This window comes from Geotrypetes seraphini, chromosome 9 (genome assembly GCF_902459505.1).
Source record: "Geotrypetes seraphini chromosome 9, aGeoSer1.1, whole genome shotgun sequence".
NCBI lineage: Eukaryota > Metazoa > Chordata > Amphibia > Gymnophiona > Dermophiidae > Geotrypetes > Geotrypetes seraphini.
This window is the reverse complement of record NC_047092.1, coordinates 4,997,823-5,024,926: the sequence shown is the minus strand read 5'-3', so window position 1 is coordinate 5,024,926 and position 27,104 is coordinate 4,997,823. Positions and strand designations below refer to the sequence as shown.

The window sequence follows — 27,104 nt, the reverse complement described above, 5'->3', positions numbered from 1 at the left end:
GGAAAGTCAGGAGCCCAGTCCCTGGAGACTGCTTCCTGGGCTGACCCAGGGAAGACTGATTTGTTCTTCCTCAGCACAGCCTCTAATGCTCTGAGATGGCCACGCCCTGACCTGGAAGGGGAAGGGCTAACCTGCTGTTTCTGCTGGCCTCTCAGTTTAGCCTTAATTGGCCCCAGCAGAGGCTCCTTAGATGTTCTCTGACACTGACTCCTGGGCTGTCCTTCTGAATAAGTCTCCTCCCTCTGCAACAGGCTGTTCTCCCACTCCTCTTCTACTCCCTGGGATTCTGTAGACTGATGTTTCCAAGGCAACTCAAACCCTGTTTGTCTATCAGAGTTCAACCTGCTGCAGTGATCAGCCCTTTTCAAGAGAAGGGGAGGATTTGGAGGAGATTTGAATGTAACAAGCCTAGCCTTAAGACTAGGGTTGTTACATACTTTCCAACTAGAGGCAGGGCCTTAGTAATGACAGACATCCAGGTGTCACCCCCGCCAGTTTCCTATCATGGAAGGATCCACTGGACCGGGCTAATGAGAAGTCCAGAGAGGAGACTTTAGCCCAGTGCCAGCGGGAATCTGAATGTCTTAGGAAGCTGCTAGACCAGATGAACGCCCAGTTGAAGCAAGTTAAAGGGCAGATTGAGGAGAGCCAAGCCCAACAGCAAGCAGTCCAACACAGTGTGGGTGAGATAAAAACATTGTGTGGGGAACTAGCAAAGGACCAGGGGCGTACGAAGAGTTGGGCTGAACTACAGCAAGCTCAGGAGGAGCAGCTGGAACATCATGCCCAACATTTTGAACGGGTTGTAGGAACATTTAAAGAAATGGAACAAGAGATGAATGACATACATCAGCAAGTCACTCAAATGAAAAAGGAGGAACTAGGGGGAATAACCAATGTTATATCAGCCCTAGCGAAACGAGTGGATGGGTTGGAAAGGGTAGAGAACGATGATAGGGTAACCTCAGAGACAAGATATGAGACCCCTGTATTGCAGTGGCCCGATGATTTCATGGACCCTGACCCACCACCCATCAGTTAGGGGAAAAAGATTAATAAACCCCGTAGGCGTTATTGATCGCCCAGGCAAAATGAGCAGTGCTGAGCTAACTGCTGCAGCTGTACCTTAGGCTGGGGCCAGAGGAAAAAGTGTGGAGTTTTTTTTGTACATTTTCTCCTTTTGTTTTTTCTTCCCCTAATTTTGGGGTGTATGAATGTATGGATAAGGAAGTAGTGGGGGAGAATCCACAGAATATCCTCAGGGAGGGATTGTGGGGCCAATTTTGTTGGCAAGCTTTTAAGCTAAAGTGGATTCAGCTACTCCCCTCCCCCACCAACTGTTTGTTAGGTTGGCTGGGGAGGCCTGTTAAGCCAGGCTTAGGCAATACATTCATTTGAGTGTGCAAGACATTTGGGAACAACCAGCAGAAACACTGGGTGTTCCAGTAGCCATATTGCTCTGTGCCCTTGGTGGACTGTGTGACTGTGAGGGCAAGGCTACAACAGTACCTTTTTTTTGTTTAAACTTACCTGCCAGAAGGTGTATAGGCTATGTTTTTGCAAGCCTGGATTTTTCTTTGTATTGATTTAATTCAAAGACTATGACTGTAGCAATTGCTACTCTAAGAATAAACTCAGACACAAGTTACTCTAAATCTTTATTGTTCCTGACATTTATTTTGCTTGTTATTGTGATGAGAGCCAGCAGGACCTTCAACATCCTTTGAAGGCACGGCGAGTTCGGCGTTGGTGAGCATTGACCGGTGGTCTGTTACAAAACCCGGCACTGGCAGGCTCACACTATGTCAACTTTATCTTGTAAACTGTATATTATGTATATTGGTATTAGATCCCTAGTATGTGTCGAATTAGGATAAAACTTGTACCATACTATGGCAAATTGTAACCTGTTAACTGTATATTATGTATATTAACCTGTACTAAGCTCTTTGGGGAGAACGGGATAGAAAATGAAATACATACATACACAGATTTTGGGGCCCAAAAGTCTTGGTTTATATTCAAGTATGGTATAGAAACATAGAAACATAGAAATAGACGGCAGATAAGGGCCAAGGCCCATCTAGTCTGCCCACCTTAATGTCCCTCCCCTACCTTCGCCCTATGAATAGATCCCTCCCCTACCTTTGCCCTGTGAATAGATCCCATGTGACGATCCCATTTGGCCTTAAAATCAGGCACGCTGCTGGCCTCGATCACATGCATTGGAAGACTTCCAGCGATCAACCACCCTTTCTGTGAAAAAGAATTTCCTGGTGTTAGTTCGTAGTTTCCCTCCCCTAATTTTCCATGGATGCCCTCTTGTTGTCGTGGGACCCTTGAAAAGGAAGATATCTTCCTCCGTCTCTATGCGGCCTGAGAGATACTTGAACGTCTCGATCATATCCCCCCTCTCTCTGCGCTCCTCGAGTGAGTATAGCTGCAATTTGTTTAGCCGTTCCTCGTATGGGAGATCCTTGAGTCCCGAGACCATCCGGGTGGCCATTCTCTGAACCGACTCCAGTCTCAGCACATCCTTGCGATAATGCGGCCTCCAGAATTGCACACAGTATTCCAGATGGGGCCTCACCATGGATCTATACAGCGGCATAATGACTTCCAGCTTTCGGCTGACGAAACCCCTGCGTATGCAACCTATGATTTGTCTTGCTTTGGATGAAGCTTGCTCCACTTGATTGGCAGCCTTCATGTCCTCACTGACGATCACCCCTAGGTCACGTTCTGCTTCAGTTCTTGTTAGGATCTCTCCATTTAGGGTGTAAGTCTTGCATGGATTTTGGTTGCCCAGGTGCATAACTTTGCATTTTTTGGCATTGAAGTTGAGTTGCCAGGACCTAGACCAGCGCTCCAGTAGGAGTAGATCGTGCATCATGTTGTCGGGCATTGAAACATCATCTATTGTGCATTTGCCCACTACATTACTTAGTTTGGCGTCATTGGCGAATAATGTTATTTTACCCCGAAGCACTTCTGCCAAATGTTGAATAGGATTGGGCCCAAGACTGAGCCCTGCGGCACTCCACTGATCACCTCCGTCATTTCAGAGGGTGTGCCGTTCACCACCACCCTTTGAAGCCTACCTCCAAGCCAGTTCCCAACCCATTTCGTCAATGTGTCACCTAATCCTATAGAACTCATCTTGCTCAGCAACCTGCGGTGTGGTACGCTATCGAATGCTTTGCTAAAGTCCAGGTACACGATGTCCAGGGACTCCCCAATATCTAGCTTCCCTGTCATCCAGTCAAAGAAGCTGATCAGGCTGGATTGGCACGATCTCCCTTTTGTAAATCCATGTTGACGGGGATCCCGTAGATTCTCCTCATCCAAGATCTTATCCAATTGGTGTTTTATTAGAGTTTCCATTAGTTTGCTCACTATCGATGTTAGACTCACCGGTCTGTAGTTTGCTGTCTCCATCTTGGAGCCTTTCTTGTGGAGTGGAATGACGTTAGCCGTCCTCCAGTCCGACGGGACGCTGCCTTTCCTAAGGGAGAGGTTGAAGAGCTTGGACAGTGGCTCCGCCAGGACATCACACAGCTCCCTTAGCACCCTGGGGTGTAGGTTGTCAGGCCCCATTGCCTTGTTAACCTTGAGCCTTGATAGCTCACTGTAGACACTGCTGAGCGTAAACTCGAAGTTACTAAACGGGTCAACTGAGTCAACCCTTGTCTGTAGCTGAGGGCCAAGTCCTGGCGCTTCTCGGGTGAAGACTGAGCTGAAGTATTCATTTAATAGTTGGGCTTTTTCCGAATCCTTTTCCACATAGTCTCCATCTGGTTTCCTAAGACGTACAATCCCGCCTGAGTTTTTACTTCTGTCACTGATATACCTAAAGAAGGATTTATCTCCCTTCTTGATGTTTTTTGCCAGAGACTCCTCCATGTGAAACTTAGCCTCCCTGACTGCCGTTTTGACGGCTTTTGATTTGGTCAAGTAGTCTGCTCTAGAGACCTGTTTCCCTGATTGTTTGTAAGAGATGAATGCTTTTTTCTTCTCCTTGATAAGGGCTGAGATCTCCGCAGTGAACCACTTCGGCTTATTGTTCCTTCGCCGTTTACTTACTAATTTAACATAGCGGTTTGTCGCTTCCTGTATGGTGGTTTTCAAAGTCGACCACATTTCTTCCACACTATCGGTTTCTGCTTGTCCTTGTAGCGCCTGGTGAACGAAGTCTCCCATTTCTTTGAAGTTTGTATCCTTGAATTGGAGGACCTTGGTCAGTGTGGTAGATTTAGTGAAACCTTTCCTAAGATTGAACCATACCATGTTGTGGTCACTGGAGGCCAATGTGTCGCCCACCGAGACCTCTGTGACACTTTCTCCATTGGTAAGTAGTAGGTCCAGTATTGCCTGATCCCTTGTTGGGTCCAACACCAGTTGCTTGAGACCAGCTCCTTTCATAGAGTTTAATAGCCTCCTGCTGCTGCTGGAAGCAGAGGTAAGTGTATCCCAATCCACATCAGGCATGTTGAAGTAACCTAACACTACTGTGTCCCCATGCAAGGTGATATTTTCTATATCACTAATTATTTCCATATCCAGGTCATCATGTTGTCTTGGTGGTCTGTAAATTACGCCAAGATACAAGCATTTGTCCTTCTCTCTGGCCAAATTAACCCAAAGGGATTCCCCAGTGTACTGGACATCTGAGATTCTTGTGACCATAATGTCATCTTTAGTATATAATGCTACACCTCCCCCTATTCTGCCCTCCCTGTCCCGGCGAAGCAAGTTGTAACCCGGTAAGACCATGTCCCACCCGTGGGAGTCTGTGAGCCAGGTCTCAGATATTGCCACCACATCCAGGTCGGCATTCCTTATTTCCGTTTCTAATTCCAGGATCTTGTTTCCCAAACTGTGTGCGTTGACGTACATAACCCTCCATGTTGTATTTTTGTTACGTCTCAGTGGGGATGTTCCTGCTTGAGCTACTTGAACATCTTTAGCATTGTTTGTATTCTCCCTAGACTCATAACTACAATGTGTACTTGTATTCTCCCTAGACTCATAACTACAATGTGTACTCCCCTTGGACCCAGAATTACAATGTGTGCTCCCTCTAGACTCAAAATTACAATGTGACCCATAATTGTCATATGAACATACCCCCGATTCGAAAGTTTTCGTACTCGCCCCTGACCCAGAATTACGGTGACTACTTTCCTCAGCCCCAAAAAAGTATTGGCAGTTTAGTTCGCCAGGTATGTTGTATGTGCCTGTACCCTCCCCCGACTTACCTAGTTTAAAGCCCTGTGAAGAAGGCGGGCTAGACGGTGTCCAAGGACATTCTTTCCTCTTCTGGTTAGGTGTAGCCCGTCGTGTCCCTGTAGTCCTTGCAAAGCTTCTCCATGGTGCAGGAACCCGAAGTTCATCTCCTTGCACCATCCTCGCAGCCAGTCGTTCGCCTTCTCTATTCGATCCTCTCTGGCTCTGCCCTTGCCCCTCACTGGGAGAATCGAGGAGAAGACCACCTGCGCATCCATCCTCCTCAGCTTCTCCCCCAGGGCTTTGAAGTCTTCAGATATGCTGTCCGGGGTGCTCCTGGCGGTGTCGTTGGTCCCAACGTGGATTAGAATCATGGGGAAGTGGTCTCGGGGCTTGATGAGTCTGTCAAGGCAAGTGGTTACATCCCGGATCCTGGCCCCTGGCAAACAGCAGACCTCTCTTGATTGTAGGTCTGATCTGCAAATTGGTCCCTCGGTGCCCCTCTGTCAACTTCCCCATGCTCCTATCTCTATAAAACATTAACCTTCCATATTTTTTAGATTGTGCAAGCAAGCATACTGGGAATTCCAGAAGAAAGTTCAGAGGTCATTTAAGAGCCTGCACTGAATCAGAATTCAAGGCTGGGTAACTTATGCAAGCACAGTAACCCTGGCTGAACTCAGATGATGAAGAATTTACAGTCAAGACATACTTGTCTTTTATACCTTTGAGAATTGCCCTGTGAGATTCTCCTAATTGGTGAGGAAATGTTCCCAAGATGTTCTATCTTTCATTTTTAAAGAAAGCAAACGCAACAGCAGAATACATTGACCAATAAAAGGAAGCAATGAACCATCTCAGATGCTCATTCTTCCTCCTTGTTTTAATACCCGATTCCTAGCTTTACTGTACGTTGTTTCCTGGCCACTATAATACTGTGCAACTTATTTAATGGTATCCCACATTTTATACAATTCTAAGAAATTCAGAACTTACATGCATAATTAAATCAATATCTTTATACAATAACAAATTAAGGGATTTATCGTGCGCTAAATCAGCTAGCACGCCTTAGTAAAAGGACCCCTAAACCATGTGAAATAACACATAAGAACATAAGAACATAAGAACATAAGAACTGCCTTCTCCGGATCAGACCTTCGGTCCATCAAGTCCGGCGATCCGCACACGCGGAGGCCCTGCCAGGTGTACACCTGGCGTAATTTATAGTCCATCAAATCCTTATATGCCTCTCTTAAGGAGATATGCATCTAGTTTGCTCTTGAAGCCTAGGATGGTCGATTCTGTCATAATCTCCTCTGGGAGAGCATTCCAGGTGTCAACCACTCTCTGAGTAAAGCAGAACTTCCTGACATTAGTCCTGAACCTGTCCCCCCTCAGCTTCATTACATGTCCTCTAGTCCGTGTCAAATTGTACAATGTAAATAATCTTCTCTGCTCTATTTTGTCGATTCCTTTCAGTATTTTGAAGGTCTCGATCATATCCCCACGCAGTCTCCTTTTCTCAAGGGAGAACAATCCTAGTGTTATAAGTCTGTCCTCGTATTCCAGTTTCTCCATACCCTTCACCAGTTTTGTTGCTCGTCTCTGCACCCTCTCCAGCAGCTTTATATCCTTCTTTAGGTAGGGGGACCAATGTTGGACACAGTATTCCAAGTGTGGTCTGACCATTGCCCTATAAAGCGGCATTATAACTTTCTCTGATCTACTCGAGATTCCTTTCTTTATCATGCCCAACATTCTATTTGCCTTCTTTGCCGCTGCCGCGCATTGTGCCGACGGCTTCAGGGTCCTATCTATCAGTACACCCAGGTCCTTTTCTTGTTCACTCTTCCCCAGAGTTGCACCTGACATTGTATACTCGTATTCCTTATTTTTATTGCCTAAATGCATTACCTTGCATTTCTCCACATTGAACTTCATCTGCCATTTCTCCGCCCATGTTTCTAACCGACACAAGTCGCTCTGGAGTTTCTCTCGATCCTCCTGCGATCTGATTGCCCGGCATAGTTTTGTATCGTCTGCAAACTTGATGATCTCACTGGATGTTCCTTCCTCCAGGTCATTGATATAAATATTAAAAAGGATCGGCCCAAGTACCGAGCCCTGGGGTACACCACTAGTCACTTTCTCCCAGTCGGAGAACTTCCCATTTATGCCCACTCTCTGCTTTCGGTTTTCCAGCCATTTGCCTATCCATCTTTGTATATCCCCCTCTATGCCATGACTTTGTAGTTTCCTGAGAAGTCTTTCGTGTGGAACTTTGTCGAACGCTTTCTGGAAGTCCAAGTATATTATGTCCACCGGCTTCCCACTATCAATTTGCTCGTTCACGGTCTCGAAAAATTGGAGTAAATTAGTCAAACATGATTTCCCTTTCCTGAATCCATGTTGACTGGGTTTCATCAAGTCGTATGCGTCCAAGTGCCGGACTATGCTATCCTTGATCAGTGCTTCAACCATCTTGCCAGGGACAGACGTAAGACTAACAGGTCTATAGTTGCCCGGTTCCCCTCGATCCTTTTTTGAAAATTGGGGTGACGTTCGCTATCCTCCAGTCGTCCGGTATCTGTCCAGTTCTGATTGTCAGGTTTGCAAGTTTTTGCAATAACTCTCCGATTTCAAACTTCAATTCCTTTAAGACTCTCGGATGAATCCCATCCGGTCCAGGGGATTTGTCACTTTTAAGTTTGTCGATCTGATAGTATATCTGGTCTAAGTCCACTTCAACTGTGGTGAGGCTGTCTTCTATTTCTCCTGCAAACACTTTCTCCGCTTCAGGTATTGTTGAGGTGTCCTCCTTCGTAAAGACGGACGCAAAGAAGGAATTTAGTTTGTCTGCGATTTGTTTATCTTCCTTGATGTACCCTTTTCTTCCCTGGTCGTCCAGGGGTCCCACTGCCTCTTTTGCAGGTTTTTTCCCTTTCACGTATCTAAAGAAGGGCTTGAAGTTTTTGGCCTCCTGGGCTATTTTTTCCTCATATTCCTGTTTTGCATCCCTCACCGCCTTGTGACATTTCTTCTGATCATCTTTATGTTTGTTCCAGGCTTCGGTTGTCTTTATGCATTTCCATTTTTTGAAAGAGTCCTTCTTTTCTTTTATGGCTTCCTTCACCTGTATGGTAAGCCATGCCGGTTCTCTTTTGCTCTTTGTTCTCCGATCTTTGGAAATCCTCGGAATGTAGAGATCTTGTGCTTCTGTGATAGTATTTTTCAGTAGGGTCCATGCCTGATCAACCGTTTCAAGTTTGTCCACCATCTTCTCGAGTCGTTTTTCTACCATGGCTCTCATGCTATCGTATTTACCCTTTTTAAAGTTCAAGGTGGTGGTTAAGGTTTTGGCATGTTTCCCTTTCCCGATGTCAAGTTTAAAGTTGATTACATTGTGATCACTCGTTCCCAGTGGAACTATGACTTCCACTTCTGTTATCGGTCCCGTGAGGCCATTTAGGACCAAGTCCAAGGTGGCGTTGCCTCTTGTCGGCTCTTTTACCATTTGTTCCAGGAAGCAATCCCCTAGCACCTCCAGGAACTTGGCTTCCTTGCCGCAGTTGGAGGTTGCTAGTTTCCAGTCTATCCCTGGGAAATTGAAGTCTCCCAATATAATTACATTGCCTGTCTTGCATTCTTGTTTGATTTCCTCCATCATTTCTGAGTCAGTTTCCTCCGCCTGTCCTGGTGGACGATAGTAAAGGCCAATTTTTGTATCTGCGCCATATTGACCAGGAATTTTGATCCAGAGTGATTCAAGCTTCTCTTTCATTTCTGTTGTAACCATTTCAACAGAATCTATTCCCTCCTTAACATATAGAGCAATACCTCCACCTTTCTGCCCTACTCGATCTCTTCTATACAGTTTGTATCCCTGTAGTACTGTGTCCCATTTGTTTTCTTCATTCCACCATGTTTCTGTTATGCCAATGATATCCAATATGTCATGTCTTGCTATTGTCTCTAGTTCCCCCATTTTGTTACCCAGACTTCTAGCATTCGTATACATACATCTAAGTTCCCTTCGTGTTACCTTTTTGGACCTTCTACTCTTGGCCTTCCCTGTAGTTTCAATTACGGTAATTAACATAAAATGCTTTCCAAAGTTAGGGTCACTGAAAAACCATTTCATCATCCCCAATTCAGTTATGAAATGCCTGTATATTAAGACAATTTTTCCTAAAAAGTAGAATGAGATTCATTGGTCTTAATCACCTGGTAGAGAAAGCACAGTTACTTACCGTAACAGGTGTTATCCAGGGACAGCAGGCAGATATTCTTGACTGATGGGTGACGGCACCGACGGAGCCCCGGTACGGACAATTTTAGAGTGATTGCACTCTAAGAACTTTTAGAAAGTTCTAGCTCGGCCGCACCGCGCACGCGCGAGTGCCTTCCCGCCCGACAGAGGCGCGCGGTCCCTCAGTTAGTATAAGCCAGCTAAGAAGCCAACCCGGGGAGGTGGGTGGGACGCAAGAATATCTGCCTGCTGTCCCTGGATAACACCTGTTACGGTAAGTAACTGTGCTTTATCCCAGGACAAGCAGGCAGCATATTCTTGACTGATGGGTGACCTCTAAGCTAACAAAAAGAGGGATGGAGGGAAGGTTGGCCATTAGGAAAACAAATTTTGCAAAACAGATTGGCCGAAATGTCCATCCCGTCTGGAGAAAGCATCCAGACAATAATGAGATGTAAAAGTATGGACTGAGGACCACGTAGCAGCCTTGCAGATTTCCTCAATAGGAGTGGAACGGAGGAAAGCTACAGATGCTGCCATTGCTCTGACTCTATGGGCCGTGACAGAACCTTCCAGTGTCAGTCCGGTCTGAGCATAACAGAATGAAATGCACGCTGCCAGCCAATTAGACAACGTACGTTTAGAAACAGGGCGTCCCAATTTATTCGGATCAAAGGACAGAAAAAGCTGGGGAACTGATCTGTGGGGTTTCGTACGCTCCAGATAGTAAGCAAGAGCCCTTTTACAATCCAAAGTATGCAGAGCTTGTTCCCCAGAATGAGAATGAGGTTTTGGAAAGAAAACCGGTAGAACAATGGATTGGTTGAGATGAAATTCAGAAACAACCTTGGGGAGAAACTTTGGATGTGTACGCAGAACCACCTTGTCATGGTGAAAAACCGTAAAAGGTGGATCTGCAACCAGTGCATGAAGCTCACTGACTCTCCTGGCAGAGGTAAGAGCAATAAGGAAAAGTACTTTCCAAGTGAGAAACTTGAAAGGAGAAGTAGCTAAAGGTTCAAATGGAGGTTTCATTAAAGCTGAAAGAACCACATTGAGATCCCAGATAACCGGAGGGGCTTTAAGAGGTGGTTTAACATTGAAAAGCCCACGCATGAACCTGGACACCAGGGGATGAGCTGAAAGAAGTTTTCCATGGACTGGCTCATGAAAAGCTGCAATGGCACTGAGGTGGACCCTGATGGAAGAGGACTTCAGGCCAGAGTTAGACAAAGAAAGAAGATAATCTAACAACGTCTCCACTGCCAGGGAGGTGGGATCAAGATGATGAAGAAGACACCAGGAAGAAAATCTCGTCCACTTTTGATGGTAACATTGTAGAGTGGCTGGTTTCCTGGAGGCATCCAGAATGGAACGAACGGGCTGAGACAAAAGAGTATCAGTCGCGTTCAGCCCGAGAGATACCAAGCCGTCAGGTGTAGAGACTGGAGGTTGGGATGCAGAAGGGTTCCCTGCTGTTGCGTAAGCAGAGAAGGAAACAGAGGAAGAAGAAAAGGTTCCCTGGAACTGAGTTGAAGTAGAAGGGAGAACCAATGTTGCCTGGGCCACCTCGGAGCAATCAGAATCATGGTGGCTCGTTCCCTCTTGAGCTTGAACAAGGTTCTCAACATGAGAGGCAGAGGAGGGAAGGCGTACAGGAACAGATTCGACCAGTCGAGGAGAAAAGCATCTGCTGTTAGACGGTGCGGAGAGTAAAGTCTGGAGCAGAATAGGGGCAGCTGATGATTGTGAGGAGCTGCAAAGAGGTCTATCTGAGGAGTGCCCCATTGATCGAAGATAGACTGCAGAGTTACGGGATCGAGTGTCCACTCGTGAGGTTGGAGAATTCTGCTGAGTTTGTCCGCTAAAGAATTCTGAGCCCCCTGAATGTAAATAGCTTTGAGGAAGAGATGATGATCTATGGCCCAAGTCCAGATCTTCTGGGCTTCCTGGCATAAAAGGCGAGAGCCTGTCCCACCCTGTTTGTTGATGTAGTACATCGCAACCTGATTGTCTGTGCACAACAGAAGGACCTGAGGAAAGAGAAGGTGTTGGAAGGCCTTGAGGGCGTAAAACATCGCTCTGAGTTCCAGGAAATTGATTTGATGCTTCCTTTCCTGGGCTGACCAAAGACCTTGAGTCTGGAACTCGTTCAAGTGAGCTCCCCATGCGTACAGAGAGGCGTCGGTGGTGATGACTAGTTGATGAGGAGGCTGATGGAACAGAAGACCTCTGGATAGATTTGAGGATACCAACCACCATTGAAGAGACTGACGAAGAGATGATGTCACAGATATGTGTCGTGAGCAAGGATCCGACGCTTGGGACCACTGGGTAGCAAGGGTCCATTGAGGAGTGCGCAGGTGAAGACGGGCATGAGGTGTGACATGAACTGTGGATGCCATGTGCCCCAAGAGTACCATCATTTGTCTTGCTGAGATGGACGGCAGTGGAAGCACCTGGTGACATAGAGACTGAAGAGTCTGGAGACGATTGGATGGTAGGAAAGCTCTCATTAGGAGTGTATCCAGGATCGCTCCAATGAATTGCAGTCTCTGAGTGGGAATGATATGAGATTTGGGTAGATTGATCTCGAATCCCAGAAGTTGTAGAAACTGGATGGTTTGGTTGGTGGCCAGAAGGACTGCTTGAGCGGATGTGTCTTTGATCAACCAGTCGTCCAGGTAAGGAAATACATGCAGGTGGTGAGAGCGTAGAAATGCCGCTACCACAATGAGACATTTGGTGAATACCCTTGGAGATGAGGCAAGACCGAAGGGCAGCACCTTGTACTGGTAATGACAATGATTGATCATGAATCGGAGATATGGTCTTGAGGTTACATTGATCGGTATGTGAGTGTAAGCCTCTTTGAGATCGAGGGAGCATAGCCAGTCGTTTTGATTTAGAAGGGGATAAAGGATGGCTAAAGAAAGCATCTTGAATTTTTCTTTTACTAGATGAATGTTGAGATCGCGAAGATCTAGGATGGGTCTGAGATCTCCTGTCTTTTTGGGAACTAGAAAGTAACGGGAGTAGAATCCCTGCCCCTTTTGATCTAGAGGAACTTCCTCTATAGCGTTCAGAAGGAGGAGGGATTGGACCTCCTGAATAAGGAGGGCCGATTGAGGACTGTTCAAAGCAGACTCTTTTGGCAGGCTTTGAGGTGGAAGAGTCTGAAAGTTGAGAGAGTAGCCGTGGCGGATGATGTTGAGGACCCATTGGTCCGATGTGATTACTTCCCACCGGCTGAGGAACAGAGAAAGTCGACCTCCTATAGGCTGAGGCAGGAGAGCAGGAATAGGGATACTGGCTATACTGTGGAGAATGAAGTCAAAAGGGCTGTGACTTTTGCTGAGGAGGTTGTTTTACAGCTTGTTGCTGCTGCTGTTGTCTGGGAGGCTGACGTTGTTGTTGCCTCTGACGCCTAGGTTGCTGAGCAGTGGTAGGCAATGGACGAGCTGTGAAGCGGCGTTGATAGGCCGATTGCTGCCTATATGGTCTTGGCGGAGGAGGCTTCTTTTTATTCTTGAGCAGGGTATCCCAGCGCGTCTCATGAGCAGAGAGCTTTTGTGTGGTTGAGTCCATGGAATCCCCAAAGAGCTCATCCCCTAGGCATGGGGCATTGGCTAACCGATCTTGATGGTTAACATCAAGCTCGGATACCCGAAGCCAGGCCAAACGACGCATAGCTACTGACATTGCTGTCGCTCTGGATGTTAGTTCAAAGGTGTCATATATGGATCTAACCATAAACTTACGTAATTGTAGAAGAGACGACAAGCATGTGTGAAAAGCAGGATGCTTTCGTGAAGGAAGATATTTTTCGAAAGAAGCCATGGTGGTAAGGAGATGCTTTAAATAAAAAGAAAAATGAAAAGCATAATTACCAGCCCTATTTGCCAACATAGCATTTTGGTAGAGCCTCTTACCAAATTTATCCATGGCCCTTCCTTCTCTGCCAGGAGGGACAGATGCATATACACTGGCTCCTGAAGTCTTTTTAAGGGTGGATTCGACAAATAAGGATTCATGTGGAAGTTGAGGTTTGTCGAACCCAGGAATGGGAATTACCTTATATAGAGAATCCAGTTTACGTGGGGCCCCTGGGACAGTTAAAGGAGTCTCTAAATTCTTATAGAAAGTTTCCCTCAAGATGTCATGAAGGGGGAGTTTCAAGAATTCCTTTGGAGGCTGATCAAAATCAAGGGCATCCAAAAAAGCTTTAGACTTTTTGGATTCAGCCTCCAAAGGAATGGACAAGGACTCACACATCTCTTTCAAAAAACTAGAGAAAGAGGAAGTGGCCTGTTTGGAGGATGGGTCAGGGACAGCCGAATCCTCCTCCTCTGAGGAACATTCGCCTTCAGAAAGAAAGGGTTCCTCTGAGTCTCCCCACAGATCAGGGTCTCTGACATGGGAAGAATGGTCCCGAGACTCAGGTGTCGACGTTTGCATGTGTCGGGTTTTGCGCACCGACTTACCCGACCTCATCGATACCGAGTCAGGAGAAGTTATCGGTCGCACCGGTGCCGAAGTCTGCACCGATTGATGGTGAGCTCTCGGCTCCGGTGCAAGGACTGGCATCGATACCGATGAGGTTAGGTGAAGCGGTACCGAGACAGTGGAAGCAGGCAACACGGGTTCCACAACCGGTATCGATACGGGTTGATCCACAACCGGTACCGGTGGCTCGGTGCGGACTGGCACCGGAAGGTTCGGTGTCATGATAGCAGGAAGGAGTCGTTCTAATTGCTCCTTAAGCTGCACCTGAAGGATGGCCGTAATGCGGTCATCGAGGGATGGCACCGGTACCGCTTTTTTCTTCTGCGGTACCTGCGGTGCCGCTCGACGCCCCGGAGATGAGGAGCCCGATGTCGAGGGACTCACCTCTATAGGGGCGGAGCGCTTCCGCTGGCGTCTTACAGGCGGCAGGATTGGACTCACTGCACTCGAGGCCGGAAGACGTTCCAGCGGGGAAGGCTTCTTAGCCGGCTTACCTGACTGTTGAGATGCCGGTGTGGAATCACGCGGCGTCGAAGACGAGGGTGCCGACTGAATCGGTGCCGAAGCCGGAGTCGAAGGAACGGGGTCGGACATCTCGGCACCGAACAACAATCGCTGCTGAATTTGGCGATTTTTTAATGTCCGTTTTTTTAAAGTAGCACAGCGGGTGCAAGAAGAGGCCTGATGCTCAGGACCCAAACACTGTAAACACCAGTTGTGTGGGTCCGTGAGAGATATAGGCCTAGCACACCGCTGGCACTTTTTAAAACCCGGTTGAGGGGGCATGAAAGTAAAAACGGCTTCCGCCAAATCGAAGGCCGAGGCTTCGATGGTGGCAGAAGGCCCCGCCGGGGAAAACCGAAAACTGAAGAAAAAAATGAAAGTTTTTTTTTTTTTTTTTTTTTTTAAACAAAATGGAAAGAAAGAAAAAAGGCAATGTAAGCCAAAAAGTTTACGCGAGCGGGAAGGCAAGTTAAGAAAATTTCAACAGCCGTTGAAAACGCGTCTTCTTAGCTCCGCGGAAACTAAGAAACTGAGGGACCGCGCGCCTCTGTCGGGCGGGAAGGCACTCGCGCGTGCGCGGTGCGGCCGAGCTAGAACTTTCTAAAAGTTCTTAGAGTGCAATCACTCTAAAATTGTCCGTACCGGGGCTCCGTCGGTGCCGTCACCCATCAGTCAAGAATATGCTGCCTGCTTGTCCTGGGATAATTATACTATACAGATCCAGCTACAAAAAAGCTTGAGGTGCCACTAGCAATCATGTGCCCTCACAACATCTCCTTGTCTCTCTCTACAAATCTGTGTATGGTTCTTCTGCAGCATTTAACCCCCCACCCAGGAATAAAACCAAAGTCTCCTTCAAGGGTTAGTAAAACAGTCCCTTTAAAATAATTGTTTGGGCTAGCTCTGTGTTAACCAAAATACTGTAACACCATTCACCTAACACTATAATTAGGGTATTTTTATTTAAGTTATTTATATACCGCCTAGCAATGAATGTTGTCTAAGCAGTTTACATTCAGGTCCTCAAGCATTTTTCCCTATCTATCCTGGTGGGCTCACAATCTATCTAATGTACCTGGGGCAGTGAAGGATTAAGTGGCTTGCCCAGGGTCACAAGGAGCAGTGTGGAGCTTGAACTCACAACCTCAGGGTGCTGAAGCTGTAGCTCTAACCACTAGGTTGTGGTAAGAGCGGATAGCGTTTTAAGAAAGGTTTGGACAATTTCCTGGAGGAAAAGTCCATAGTCTGTTATTGAGAAAGACATGGGGGAAGACACTGCTTGTCCTGGATCGGTAGCATGGAATGTTGCTACTTTTTGGGTTTTGGCCAGGTACTAGGGACCTAAATTGGCCACCATGAGAACGGGCTACTGGGTTTGATGGACCATTGGTCTGACTCAGTAAGGCTATTCTTATGTTTCTCCAAACAAAATAGCTAATTTATATATAATATTCCTAAAGATTAGGGTTTTCAGCTCTGCTCATCTGGGAGCTGCTTCCAGGTCACTGAAGAGTAACAAACTGTTTAATGCACAATCCTCAGGACAGACCCCACCAGTCAGGTTTTCAGGATCTATGTAAGGCCTATGCACAGAATAAATACAAGTCATGCATGATGCTTGTTGAATATAGTTCAGCCAATATAAAATTCCACTTCAATGATTGGACCATTTTATTTCTTTACTGGGAATGTGTTAACCACCTTTATGAAAAAATTCACCCAAGGTAGTATAGAGCTTGTGTTACTGGTAACAGGGTTCATCCTTTTATCAGATCTCACATCTCATGATGAGCATGGATCCTCCATGACTTCTGCTTGGATAATTCTTGCATACCCCATCCCATCTTTGGTACTGGAGTACAGAATAACTTTATAATCAATAGTGATTGCTGGGATAATGAAAATGTTATATACATACCAGATAATTGGGGGTGGGAGGTGGGATTTAAAATGGTGGCCTTTCACCATTAACTTACAGCAATGATCAGGACATCAAAGACCAAGAATAGATTTAAGAGCACAAGATTACTAGCAGTACATAGAGCAGACAGGTGAAAATGCGTATGAGGAGAGACTGGAAGCCCTGAATATGTATACCCTAGAGCAGTGTTTTTCAACCTTTTTTGGGCAAAGGCACACTTGTTTCATGAAAAAAATCACGAGGCACACCACCATTAGAAAATGTTAAAAAATTTAACTCTGTGCCTATATTGACTATATATAAAGTAATTCTCTTGAATAGGAATCAAATAAACACAAAGAAAGTATTTTATAATTACTTTATTATGAAATATTAAGTAAACAGAATAGTGAAAAATTATAAAATACTTTATTCAGTGCGAAACCTGGGCCTGTTTGGCTGAACACTAAGCTGATATTCTGGCTGGAATCGAAGAAAGACACACACGTAGCTCTTCGTCAACAGCTCTCAGTCTCTCTCTGTATTTGGTTTTTATAGCATACAAAAATAGACAAATATACCCTCCATCCTTTTTATTAAACCACAATAGCAGTTTTTAGCGCAGGGAGCTGCGCTGAATGCCCAGCGCTGCTCTTGATGCTCATAGGCTCCCTGCGCTAAAAACCACTATTGCGGTTTAGTAAAAGGTGACCATATTGTAAAATATAGACAGCAGATATAAATTCAGAACTGTGCATAGTAAGTGAAGGGAAGTTATCATCTCTGGGAATTTACCCAGTTAACTATTAAGTTATTTGGGCAAATTCCTTTGAAAACTGTGGTAATACTGCCTCCACTTTGCTAAATTTAAAATAAAATCATTTTTCCTACCTTGTCTGGTGATTTCTGGTTGCACTTTCTTCTTCTGACTGTGCATCCAATCTTTCTTCCCTTCTATCAGCCTGTATGCTTTCTCTCCTCCACACCTCATTCCCTCCCCCAACTTTTTTTTCCTCTCTCCCTGACCTTTCTTTCTTTTTTTCTGTTTCTCTTCTTTCCTTCTGTTTCCCTGCCTGCCCCCTTTCTTTCTTTCTCCCTGCTGTTCCCCAAGCCACTGCCACTGCCGCTGCCATCGGGGAACAGGACCCACCAATGGATAACAGGCCCCAAAGCCGACGCCGACGCATGCTCTCCCTGGCGTCAATTCTGCAATCGGAGAGGAAGTTCCGCCCAGCCAGGCGGCGATTGGCTGGCCCGAACTTCCTCTCCGACTGCAGAATTGACGTTGGGGAGAAGAAGACTTATCGGCTTGATAGATTAGATCGCCAAGACAAAGTGAGTCCTGGGTGATCGACTCACTTTGCCTTGGCGAGCTACTGGCGCCCCTGCCTCGGGCCCCCTGTCAGCTCCGGGCCCCTGAATGCAGGACTGGTAGTACTGCCCTGATGGCGGCCCTGCGGCACACCAGGCAACATCTCGCGGCACACTAGTGTGCTGCGGAACAGCGGTTGAAAAACACTGCCCTAGAGGAAAGGAGAGACAGGGGAGATATGATTCAGACGTTCAAATACTTGAAGGGTATTAACGTAGAACATAATCTTTTCCAGAGAAAGAAAAATGGTAAAACCAGAGGACATAATTTGAGGTTGAGGGGTGGTAGATTCAAAGGCAATGTTAGGAAATTCTACTTTACAGAGAAGGTGGTGGATGCCTGGAATGCGCTCCCGAGAGAGGTGGTGGAGAGTAAAACTGTGACTGAGTTCAAAGAAGCTTGGGATGAACACAGAGGATTTAGAATCAGAAAATAATATTAAATATTGAACTAAGGCCAGTACTGGGCAGACTTGCATGGTCTGTGTCTGTGTATGGCCGTTTGGTGAAGGATGGGCAGGGGAGGGCTTCAATGGCTGGGAGGGTGTAGATGGGCTGGAGTAAGTCTTAACAGAGATTTCAGCAGTTGGAACCCAAGCACAGTACAGGATAAAGCTTTGGATTCTAGCCCAGAAATAGCTAAGAAGAAAAAATTAAAAAAATTTAAATTGAATCAGGTTGGGCAGACTGGATGGACCATTCGGGTCTTTATCTGCTGTCATCTACTATGTTACTATGCTGCTTCAAAGCAGTGAAACAGGTTCTAATGTGACAATTACTAATGGGAAAAATAAAGGAATACTGTACCAACAAACTGAGGTGCTTCTTTGGTCTCCCCATTGACATCACTGCTGTAGCCTGAGACTTTATATATATCATGATAATCTGAAACAAAGGATGTAAAATTATTTTTAAAATTCCCATCTGGTCTTGAAACATTCCTCTCTTACTGCATATCTACCAGTCATTATATTAAGGGCATGAGCACAGTACTTACCCAGACAGAAGCAAATCTATAATAGTGCACCTCATACAGTCACCCAGAGGGCACCTTTTCTAGACAAGAAAATCCACTAGTATTTTATAAAGGAAAGTAGGCACCTAACAAGTGAAATACATACTTAAAATTTAGGCAGACACATGTATGTAACTTAGTGCAAGTCTGATCCATGCCCCACCCAGATGCCCATCTGCACGCCTACTTGTCTTTACAAAACAGGGCTTAGGTGAAATTTTGACATGTAGATATACCATTATTCTCATAATTTACTAGCGTGTTCAGCACCCTCACAAATCTACTGCTTTTCTTTGAAGGGGTGAATGAACACATGGCTAAAGGTGAACTGGTTGATATTGTGTACTGTATTTGGATTTTCAAAAGACATTTGACAAAGTACCTCATGAAAGACTTCTGAGGAAATTAGAAAGTCATGGGATAGGAAGTAGTTATGGATTAAGAACTGGTTGAAAGACAGAAAACAGAGAATATTCTCAATGGAGAAGAGTAAATAGTGGGGTTCCCCGGGGGTCTGTGCTGGGACCACTGCCTTTTAATATACTTATCAATGATCTAGAGATGGGAATAACTAGTGAGATAATTACATTTGCTGATGACACAAAGTTGTTAAATCGCAAGAGGATTGTGAGGACCTTGTGAGACTGGAAGACTGGGTGTCAAAATGCCAGATGACGTATAATGTGAGCAAATGCAAAGTGATGCATGTGGGAAAGAGGAACCCAAACAATAGCTACATGATGCAGGGTTCCAAGTTAGGAGTCACTGCCCAGGAAAAGGATCTAGGTGTCATCGTTGAAATCATAGAAACATGGCGGCAGATAAAGGCCATTATCTTTTTCTCCGAGAGATCCCACGTGCCTATCCCAGGCCCTTTTGAATTCAGACACAGTCTCTGTCTCCACCACCTCTTCTGGGAGACTGTTCCACACATCTACCACCCTTTCTGTAAAAAAGTATTTCCTTAGATTACTTCATTCTATGCCCTCTCATTGCAGAGTTTCCATTCAAATGAAAGAGACTCGACTCATGCACATTTATATTATGTAGTTATTTAAATGACTATCATATCTTCCCTCTCTTGTCTTTCCTCCATAGTATACAGATTGAGATCTTTAACTCTATCCCCAAATGCCTTATCACGAAGACCACACACCATTTTAGTAGCCTTCCACTGGACCATCCTATGTATATCTTTTTGAAGGTGCAGCCTCTAGACTTGTACAAAATATTCTAATTGAGGTCTCACCAGAGGCATCAATATCTCCTTTTTTCTACTGGCCATACCTCTCCCTATGCAACCTAGCATCCTTTTAGTTTTGCCGTCGCATTTTCAACCTGTTTGGCCACCTTAAGATCATCACATACAATCACACCCAAGTCCTGCTCTTCTGTTGTGCACATAAGTTCTTCACCCCCTAAACTGTACCGTTCTCTTGGGTTTTTGCAGCCCAAATGCATGACCTTGCATTTCTTAGCATTAAATTTTAGCTGCTAAATTTCAGACCATTCTTCAAGCTTCGCCAGGTCTTTCTTCATGTTATTTACACATTCTGGCATGTCAGCTCAATGTGTGGCAGCGGCTAAGAAAGCAAATACAATGTTAGGAATTATCAGGAAAGGAATGGAAAACAATAATGAAAATATTATAATACCCTTGTATCACTCTCTGGTAGAGCCGCAGCTTGAATAGAGTGTGCAATTCTGGTTGCCATATCTCAGAAAAGATATAGCGGAATTAGAAAAAGTACAGAGAAGGGCCAAAAAAAAAAAAAAAAGAGATAAATGAGATGGGATGACTTCCCTATGAGGAAAGGCTAAAGCGGCTAGGACATTTCAGCTTGGAGAAGAGATGGCTCAGGGGTGATATAATGGAGGTCTAAAAATACTGAGTGGAATGAAAAGGGTAGATGTGAATCACTTGTTCACTCTTTCCAAAAATACTTGGGACTGGGGGCATGTGATGAAGCTACTATGTAGTAGATTTAAAGCAAACTGGAAAAAATATTGCTTCACACAATGTATAATTAAACTCTGGAATTCGTTGCCGGAGAATGTGGTGAAATCAGTTAGCTTAGCAGGGTTTAAAAAAGGTGTAGCTAAATTCCCAAAAGGGAAGTCCATAGGCCATTATTGAGATGTCTTGGGGAAATCCACTGTTTATTCCTAGGATAAGCAGCATAAAATCTGTTTTATTATTTGGGATCTAGCTAGGGACTTGGGACCTGGGTTGGTCACTATTGGAAACAGGATACTGGGCTTAATGGACCTTTAATCTGTCCTGGTATGGCAATTATTATGTTCACCCTTCTTCACAGAATTACCTCCCAAATGTATGAATGACTGGAAAATAAAATGGCAGGTCTTTTTTGATTTTCAGAAGGGGGCAATTTTCATACTGCCCGCATGCTGCAATATCTGATCACTTGGTTCCTATGAACTCTACACCAGTATTTAAAGCAAAAGTTACTGTACCTTCACTTTGAAAGATGGTAAGACAGAATACTCACAGGTCCACCCCCATTTCCCCCTAAGGGTACTTTTCTGACTAAGAAAATGTGTAATTCTAAAAATACAGACGTACATCCTCACCTCACCTCCCAAAGAACCTCTATGGATGCATAATACTGTATATATTTTTAAAAAATCTGTACACCTCTCCTCTCCAGCCAACTCTAAACTCTGTCCTTTCTAACTTGCAGCATTGTATGCCTGGAACAAACTTCCTGACTCGGTACATCAAGCTCCGTTTCTGGCAGTATTCAAATCCAGAGCTGCTTTCAATTCCAAACTCCAACCCACCTGCTAAGCACCAATATCTATCTTATCATTCCCTCTGTAATTCCCCCACCTGAGCATTGCGTATTGATGCACATTCTTGTCTAGTTTGTCTTGACTAGACTGTAAGCTCTTTTGAGCAGTGACTGCCTCTTCTGTGTTGTTGATGTATAGCGCTGCATTAAATCTAGTAGCACTATAGAAATGATTAGCAGTAGTAGCACTTAATTAGCAGCAATTAGGAGTTATATGCCCTATAATATGCACACCTAAATTTCAAAGCACATAGCGCAGCAGCAAGATTTCTACTGGAAAAATCAAGGCAGAGGAGTGCCACCCTGCTATTGAAAGATCCAAACTGGCTCCCGATTGAAAGCAGAGTGAAATTCAAGATCTTGCTGCCGACCCAGAAAATCATTCATCTCGCAGAACCACAATACCTAGCAGACAGACTACACCGCCACACATCAGCACGCGCACTACGTTCGAGCCAAGAACACCTGCTGGAAATACCCTCCTTCAAAGGCATCAAATACAAAAGTGTCAGGACAAGAATGTTCTCAGCGATGGCTTCCAGGTGGTGGAACGCTCTTCCGAACAAATTAAAACTAGAAAAGGACACCGGAAATTTCAAGAGACTACTTTAACTAATAAAGCAACACAAAGGAGATAAGTGACTAGTCCCCATCAGCAACACTATAGGGTGAACACAGTCAAGATAGCTAAAATGATCATATCCTCAGCAATTCTGGGTATCTGTGTTTAACAGAAAGATTGTACTGTAAACCCAAGAGGAACACAGAACATAATACATGTTCTATGTGTGCAAATAAGAAGGATTTAGTTTGAACACAGTACATGGTACTAATTGCCTATATAAGTTAGGAAGACTATATAAGTATATAAATGGTATTAAGGTGTGCATATATGTAGAATGACTGATTATGGTATAAATAGGTCTGTATTGAAAACCATTAAAAACCCTAACTCTGTACCACTCTGAATTGACTTGCCAGTCATTAGTTGTGGTACAGAAGCTTTCAATAAACAATAAACTTCAAAAGGGAGCCATGAAAAGGAGCATGGACAGGTCAGGGGCATTCCTGGAAATTCAGCACAATGTTAACTCCATGCACGCCTACTGTACAACTACTGGCTGGCTCGCACTGTGTACTTTTAGGCATGACCTCATTTTAAAAATAACTCATTTACATGCAAAAAAAATGGCTCTTTAAAATTACTTGCAACTATATGTGAACAAACTGATTGCAGCTGATATTTCTACCAAGACCTCAAACACCCAAGACACTACTTAATAAACAATACAAGAGAGAAGAGTAACAGCCCCTAAGGAAACATGCCAGTGAAACGGCTGGGTAGCCGTCGGGCTATAAGTTAAGTGCTCTTAAAATTATTCATAGCACCACACAGATGCATTAGGGTATAGCCTGCATTAAAAATTCAACAAGACCGATGATGAACTCGTCACCCCAGTAAGGACACGAAATGAATTAAGTAAGTGTCTTGGTAGAAATATCAGCTGCAATCAGTTTGTTCACATATAGTTGCATGTTGTATGATTAGTTGAACAAACTATTCTTCCATACATCAGTTTGAATTATCTTTAAAATTACTACCACTAAATGTCTAGAAGTACAGATTGCTGGACTGTTCACTTGTCTCAAAGCTGGCAAACAAAATCGTTCTATCAGCAAACCCAACATATTGAACCTTCCAACATACTTCGCCCGTGACAAGCAAGGTTTAGGTGTGGTTGCCTACTTCATACAGAATGACACGGAGACAAATTTTCCCCGTCCCTACCTCATTCCTGCAAGCTCTGTCCACATCTGCACAAACCTCAAACACTAAAATCATAAGTGTTCGAGGCTTGTGTGGTTAAGGCAGCGCTTACAGGAAAGGAGCAGGGACAGCGACAAAACTCACAGGGACGGGATGGGGAAATTGAGTCCCTGTGTCATTCTCTATTCCCTCATCAATGATCTACACTCCATTTTTGAAGCCGGAAACTTGAAAACTCCCATGATATCCCGAGATGACCCTATAGATCATAGCCTCCTTCTAAGGAAGCTTTCTGATATAGTGATATCTGGCATGGTCTACCTCTGGTTTGCCTCATTTCTCTGTAATATGTAGAAATAAAACAAAAATAATACATTTTTTATTGGACTAACTTAATGTAGTTTAAGATTAGCTTTCAAAGATGACCCCCTTCTCCCTCAGATCAGAAATAAGCAAATGTTGGCAAAATCAGTATATATAAAGGAAACATGAAAGTATTTCAGTGGTAGTTGGAGACAGAGGTGACAAAGCAGTTTGAATGTCTCTCAAACTGTACTTTCTTGGTTGCCCTGTCATCCACTTCATCCATACACACCCTTAAAGATGGAGTGCCTCAGGGTTCGGTTCTTATACCTCTCTTGCTCAGCATCTTTTTTAGCCCCCTTGTTACCCTTTGGAGCACTCTATTGCTGCCTACTTCTATGCTAATGACATCCATCTAATCTTCATCTTTCACAGGCTCCCATGATCGATGTCTCTCCACTGACCCTTGTTGTTTCCTTTCAATATCTTGGAGTGTATTTATATCAACTATCCTTCCCCTCATCATCTCGCCTTATGTTCACACCAGATCTCTTTGATCTGCAACCCAACACAGTCTCTGCATCTGCTCTGTCTTTTGCTCCCAATTTACTTCAACCAGATAGAAAGCTTTCTTCTGTATTTCTCCCTCTCTTTGGAACTCCATTTTTTGAGAGGCTAATATTTCTGAGCAGTACAACTGCCAATACGCGCTGGCATTTTTTTTTTCTCTAGACATGCACATAAGCAACAGTGAAACTTTTGTGTGCATGCATCTGGCAGATTTCCCCCGATTTGCACACAAGTTCCAACATTCCTAAAACATGCACGTTATTTGCTTACTACAGGATGCTGAATTAAATTGCATGCTCAGCCATCTGTATGCAGCTTTACCGAGTGGCTTGCTGCATCAGCCCCTAGTTGCTTTAAAACAGGGGTCTCAAAGTCCCTCCTTGAGGGCCGCAATCCAGTTGGATTTTCAGGATTTCCCCAATGAATATGCAAGAGATCTATGTGCATGCACTGCTTTCAATGCATATTCATTGGGGAAATCCTGAAAACCTGACTGGATTGCGGCCCTCAAGGAAGGACTTTGAGATCTCTGCTTTAAAACAATCTAGCATTACATTACATTACATTATATTAGTGATTTCTATTCCGCTTGTACCTTGCGGTTCAAAGCGGATTACATAAGATGAAGCTGGACGTTTCCAGGAGGGTACATGACAATTAGGGTAAGACATAGTAACAGAATGAGTATAGACTTAGTAACATTGGATGAAAGCAGTTATATTACATTACATATCAAATATTTTTCCAGGCGTTGGTAGGTAATATGATTCGGAAGGATGAATTAGGTTCAATTTTTTTTTTTTTTTTTTGGTCTGTTAAGGGTATGGTGCCAGGGAGTGGGTAAACCTGGTCGGTGTACGTGGAAGGGGAGAGGGAGATTAGGTGTTTTGAATATGCTTTTTGAAAAGTAGCGTTTTGATTTCTTTACGGAATGCTTTGAAGTCAGATATTGAGGTTAACAATCTGGTTATGGAGGGTTCGAGTTTTGCTGCATGTGTTGCTATGAGGTTATCATAAAGCTTTTTACGATGAGTGCCGTTGAGTGGTGGGTATGAGAATGGTGTCAGTGTTCTTCTTATTCTGGGTGGAATAGCAGCAGTTCTCAAAGACATTTACTTGTGTTGAAAAACATTTCCTAAATTGATGTTTTCAAATCTGGACTTAGGGGATCCCATTTGGTCTGATTTTTTAGATTTTTAAGAAGAACAGGCATGAGACATAAATTTAGTCATTGTGGATATCCAGAAAACCAAATCAAAATCTCCTGAGGACAGGTATAGGAAATTACAGACATTAACAGAAATGTGTCGCTATGCTGGGAAGGTAGCTCTTGCACTCATAAAACTACTGTTTTCAAAGAGCTGGCATGCAGAGAATGACATGGTGACAGAATTCATTACCGTTCCCATCCCCATGGATAACCACGGGAAACCATCTCCATGTCATTCTTTAAGGAGAGAGGGAAGAATCAGAGTATGAATGGACTCAACCAGTGATCCTCAAGTCTTGCATTGAAGAATGCTGGTGTAGAAGGATTGAGGTTGAGATAGACACTAAAGAATGACACAGGATGGTTTTCCGCGATTATCCATGGGGACGGGAATGGTGATGAATTCTATCACCGTGACATTCTCTACTGGCACGTACTCATCCATTCCAAACTAATCTATTTCTTAAGAACCTTTCAAATAAGCAAGCTGATTGCTACCAGGAACTCTACAAATAGTTTTCATAAGAACTGTTTATTTCTTACCCTCACTAAAACAGTTTCACTCCCTGCTGAAACAAACAAAGTTTAAAGTCATGAAACTGAAATTTCAGCTTGTGTTTTCCTAAGAAATAACCCTCCATCCACCTACACACAAACAAAGCCTAGACAAATCTGGCTATATTCTGAAAATTTCTAACACTACAAGTATATTTATTATCCCAGGACAAGCAGGCAGCATATTCTTGACTGATGGGTGACGGCACCGACGGAGCCCCGGTACGGACAATTTTAGAGTGATTGCACTCTAAGAACTTTTAGAAAGTTCTAGCTCGGCCGCACCGCGCACGCGCGAGTGCCTTCCCGCCCGACAGAGGCGCGCGGTCCCTCAGTTTCTTAGTTTCCGCGGAGCTAAGAAGACGCGTTTTCAACGGCTGTTGAAATTTTCTTAACTTGCCTTCCCGCTCGCGTAAACTTTTTGGCTTACATTGCCTTTTTTCTTTCTTTCCATTTTGTTTAAAAAAAAAAAAAAAAAAAAAACTTTCATTTTTTTCTTCAGTTTTCGGTTTTCCCCGGCGGGGCCTTCTGCCACCATCGAAGCCTCGGCCTTCGATTTGGCGGAAGCCGTTTTTACTTTCATGCCCCCTCAACCGGGTTTTAAAAAGTGCCAGCGGTGTGCTAGGCCTATATCTCTCACGGACCCACACAACTGGTGTTTACAGTGTTTGGGTCCTGAGCATCAGGCCTCTTCTTGCACCCGCTGTGCTACTTTAAAAAAACGGACATTAAAAAATCGCCAAATTCAGCAGCGATTGTTGTTCGGTGCCGAGATGTCCGACCCCGTTCCTTCGACTCCGGCTTCGGCACCGATTCAGTCGGCACCCTCGTCTTCGACGCCGCGTGATTCCACACCGGCATCTCAACAGTCAGGTAAGCCGGCTAAGAAGCCTTCCCCGCTGGAACGTCTTCCGGCCTCGAGTGCAGTGAGTCCAATCCTGCCGCCTGTAAGACGCCAGCGGAAGCGCTCCGCCCCTATAGAGGTGAGTCCCTCGACATCGGGCTCCTCATCTCCGGGGCGTCGAGCGGCACCGCAGGTACCGCAGAAGAAAAAAGCGGTACCGGTGCCATCCCTCGATGACCGCATTACGGCCATCCTTCAGGTGCAGCT

The 27,104-nt window shown here is 44.7% G+C and overlaps 1 protein-coding gene across 7 annotated transcripts in view; it reads right to left on the bottom strand.

Annotated features, from left to right (window-relative positions):
* Window positions 1-27,104, bottom strand: part of BEND7 (BEN domain containing 7) — a 103,643-nt gene that overhangs the window by 62,270 nt on the left and 14,269 nt on the right. For 6 of the 7 annotated variants that reach the window (XR_004540593.1, XM_033957854.1, XM_033957851.1 and 3 more), the window contains one exon: window positions 18,567-18,644. The exons of the other annotated variant lie outside the window; for it this stretch is intronic. Coding sequence is in view for 3 of the 6 variants with exons in the window: in XM_033957854.1 (XP_033813745.1) it covers window positions 18,567-18,644 (78 nt within the window). In the remaining 3 variants the exon portion in view is untranslated. The remainder of the gene's footprint in view (window positions 1-18,566; window positions 18,645-27,104) is intronic. 7 annotated transcript variants of the gene reach the window in all.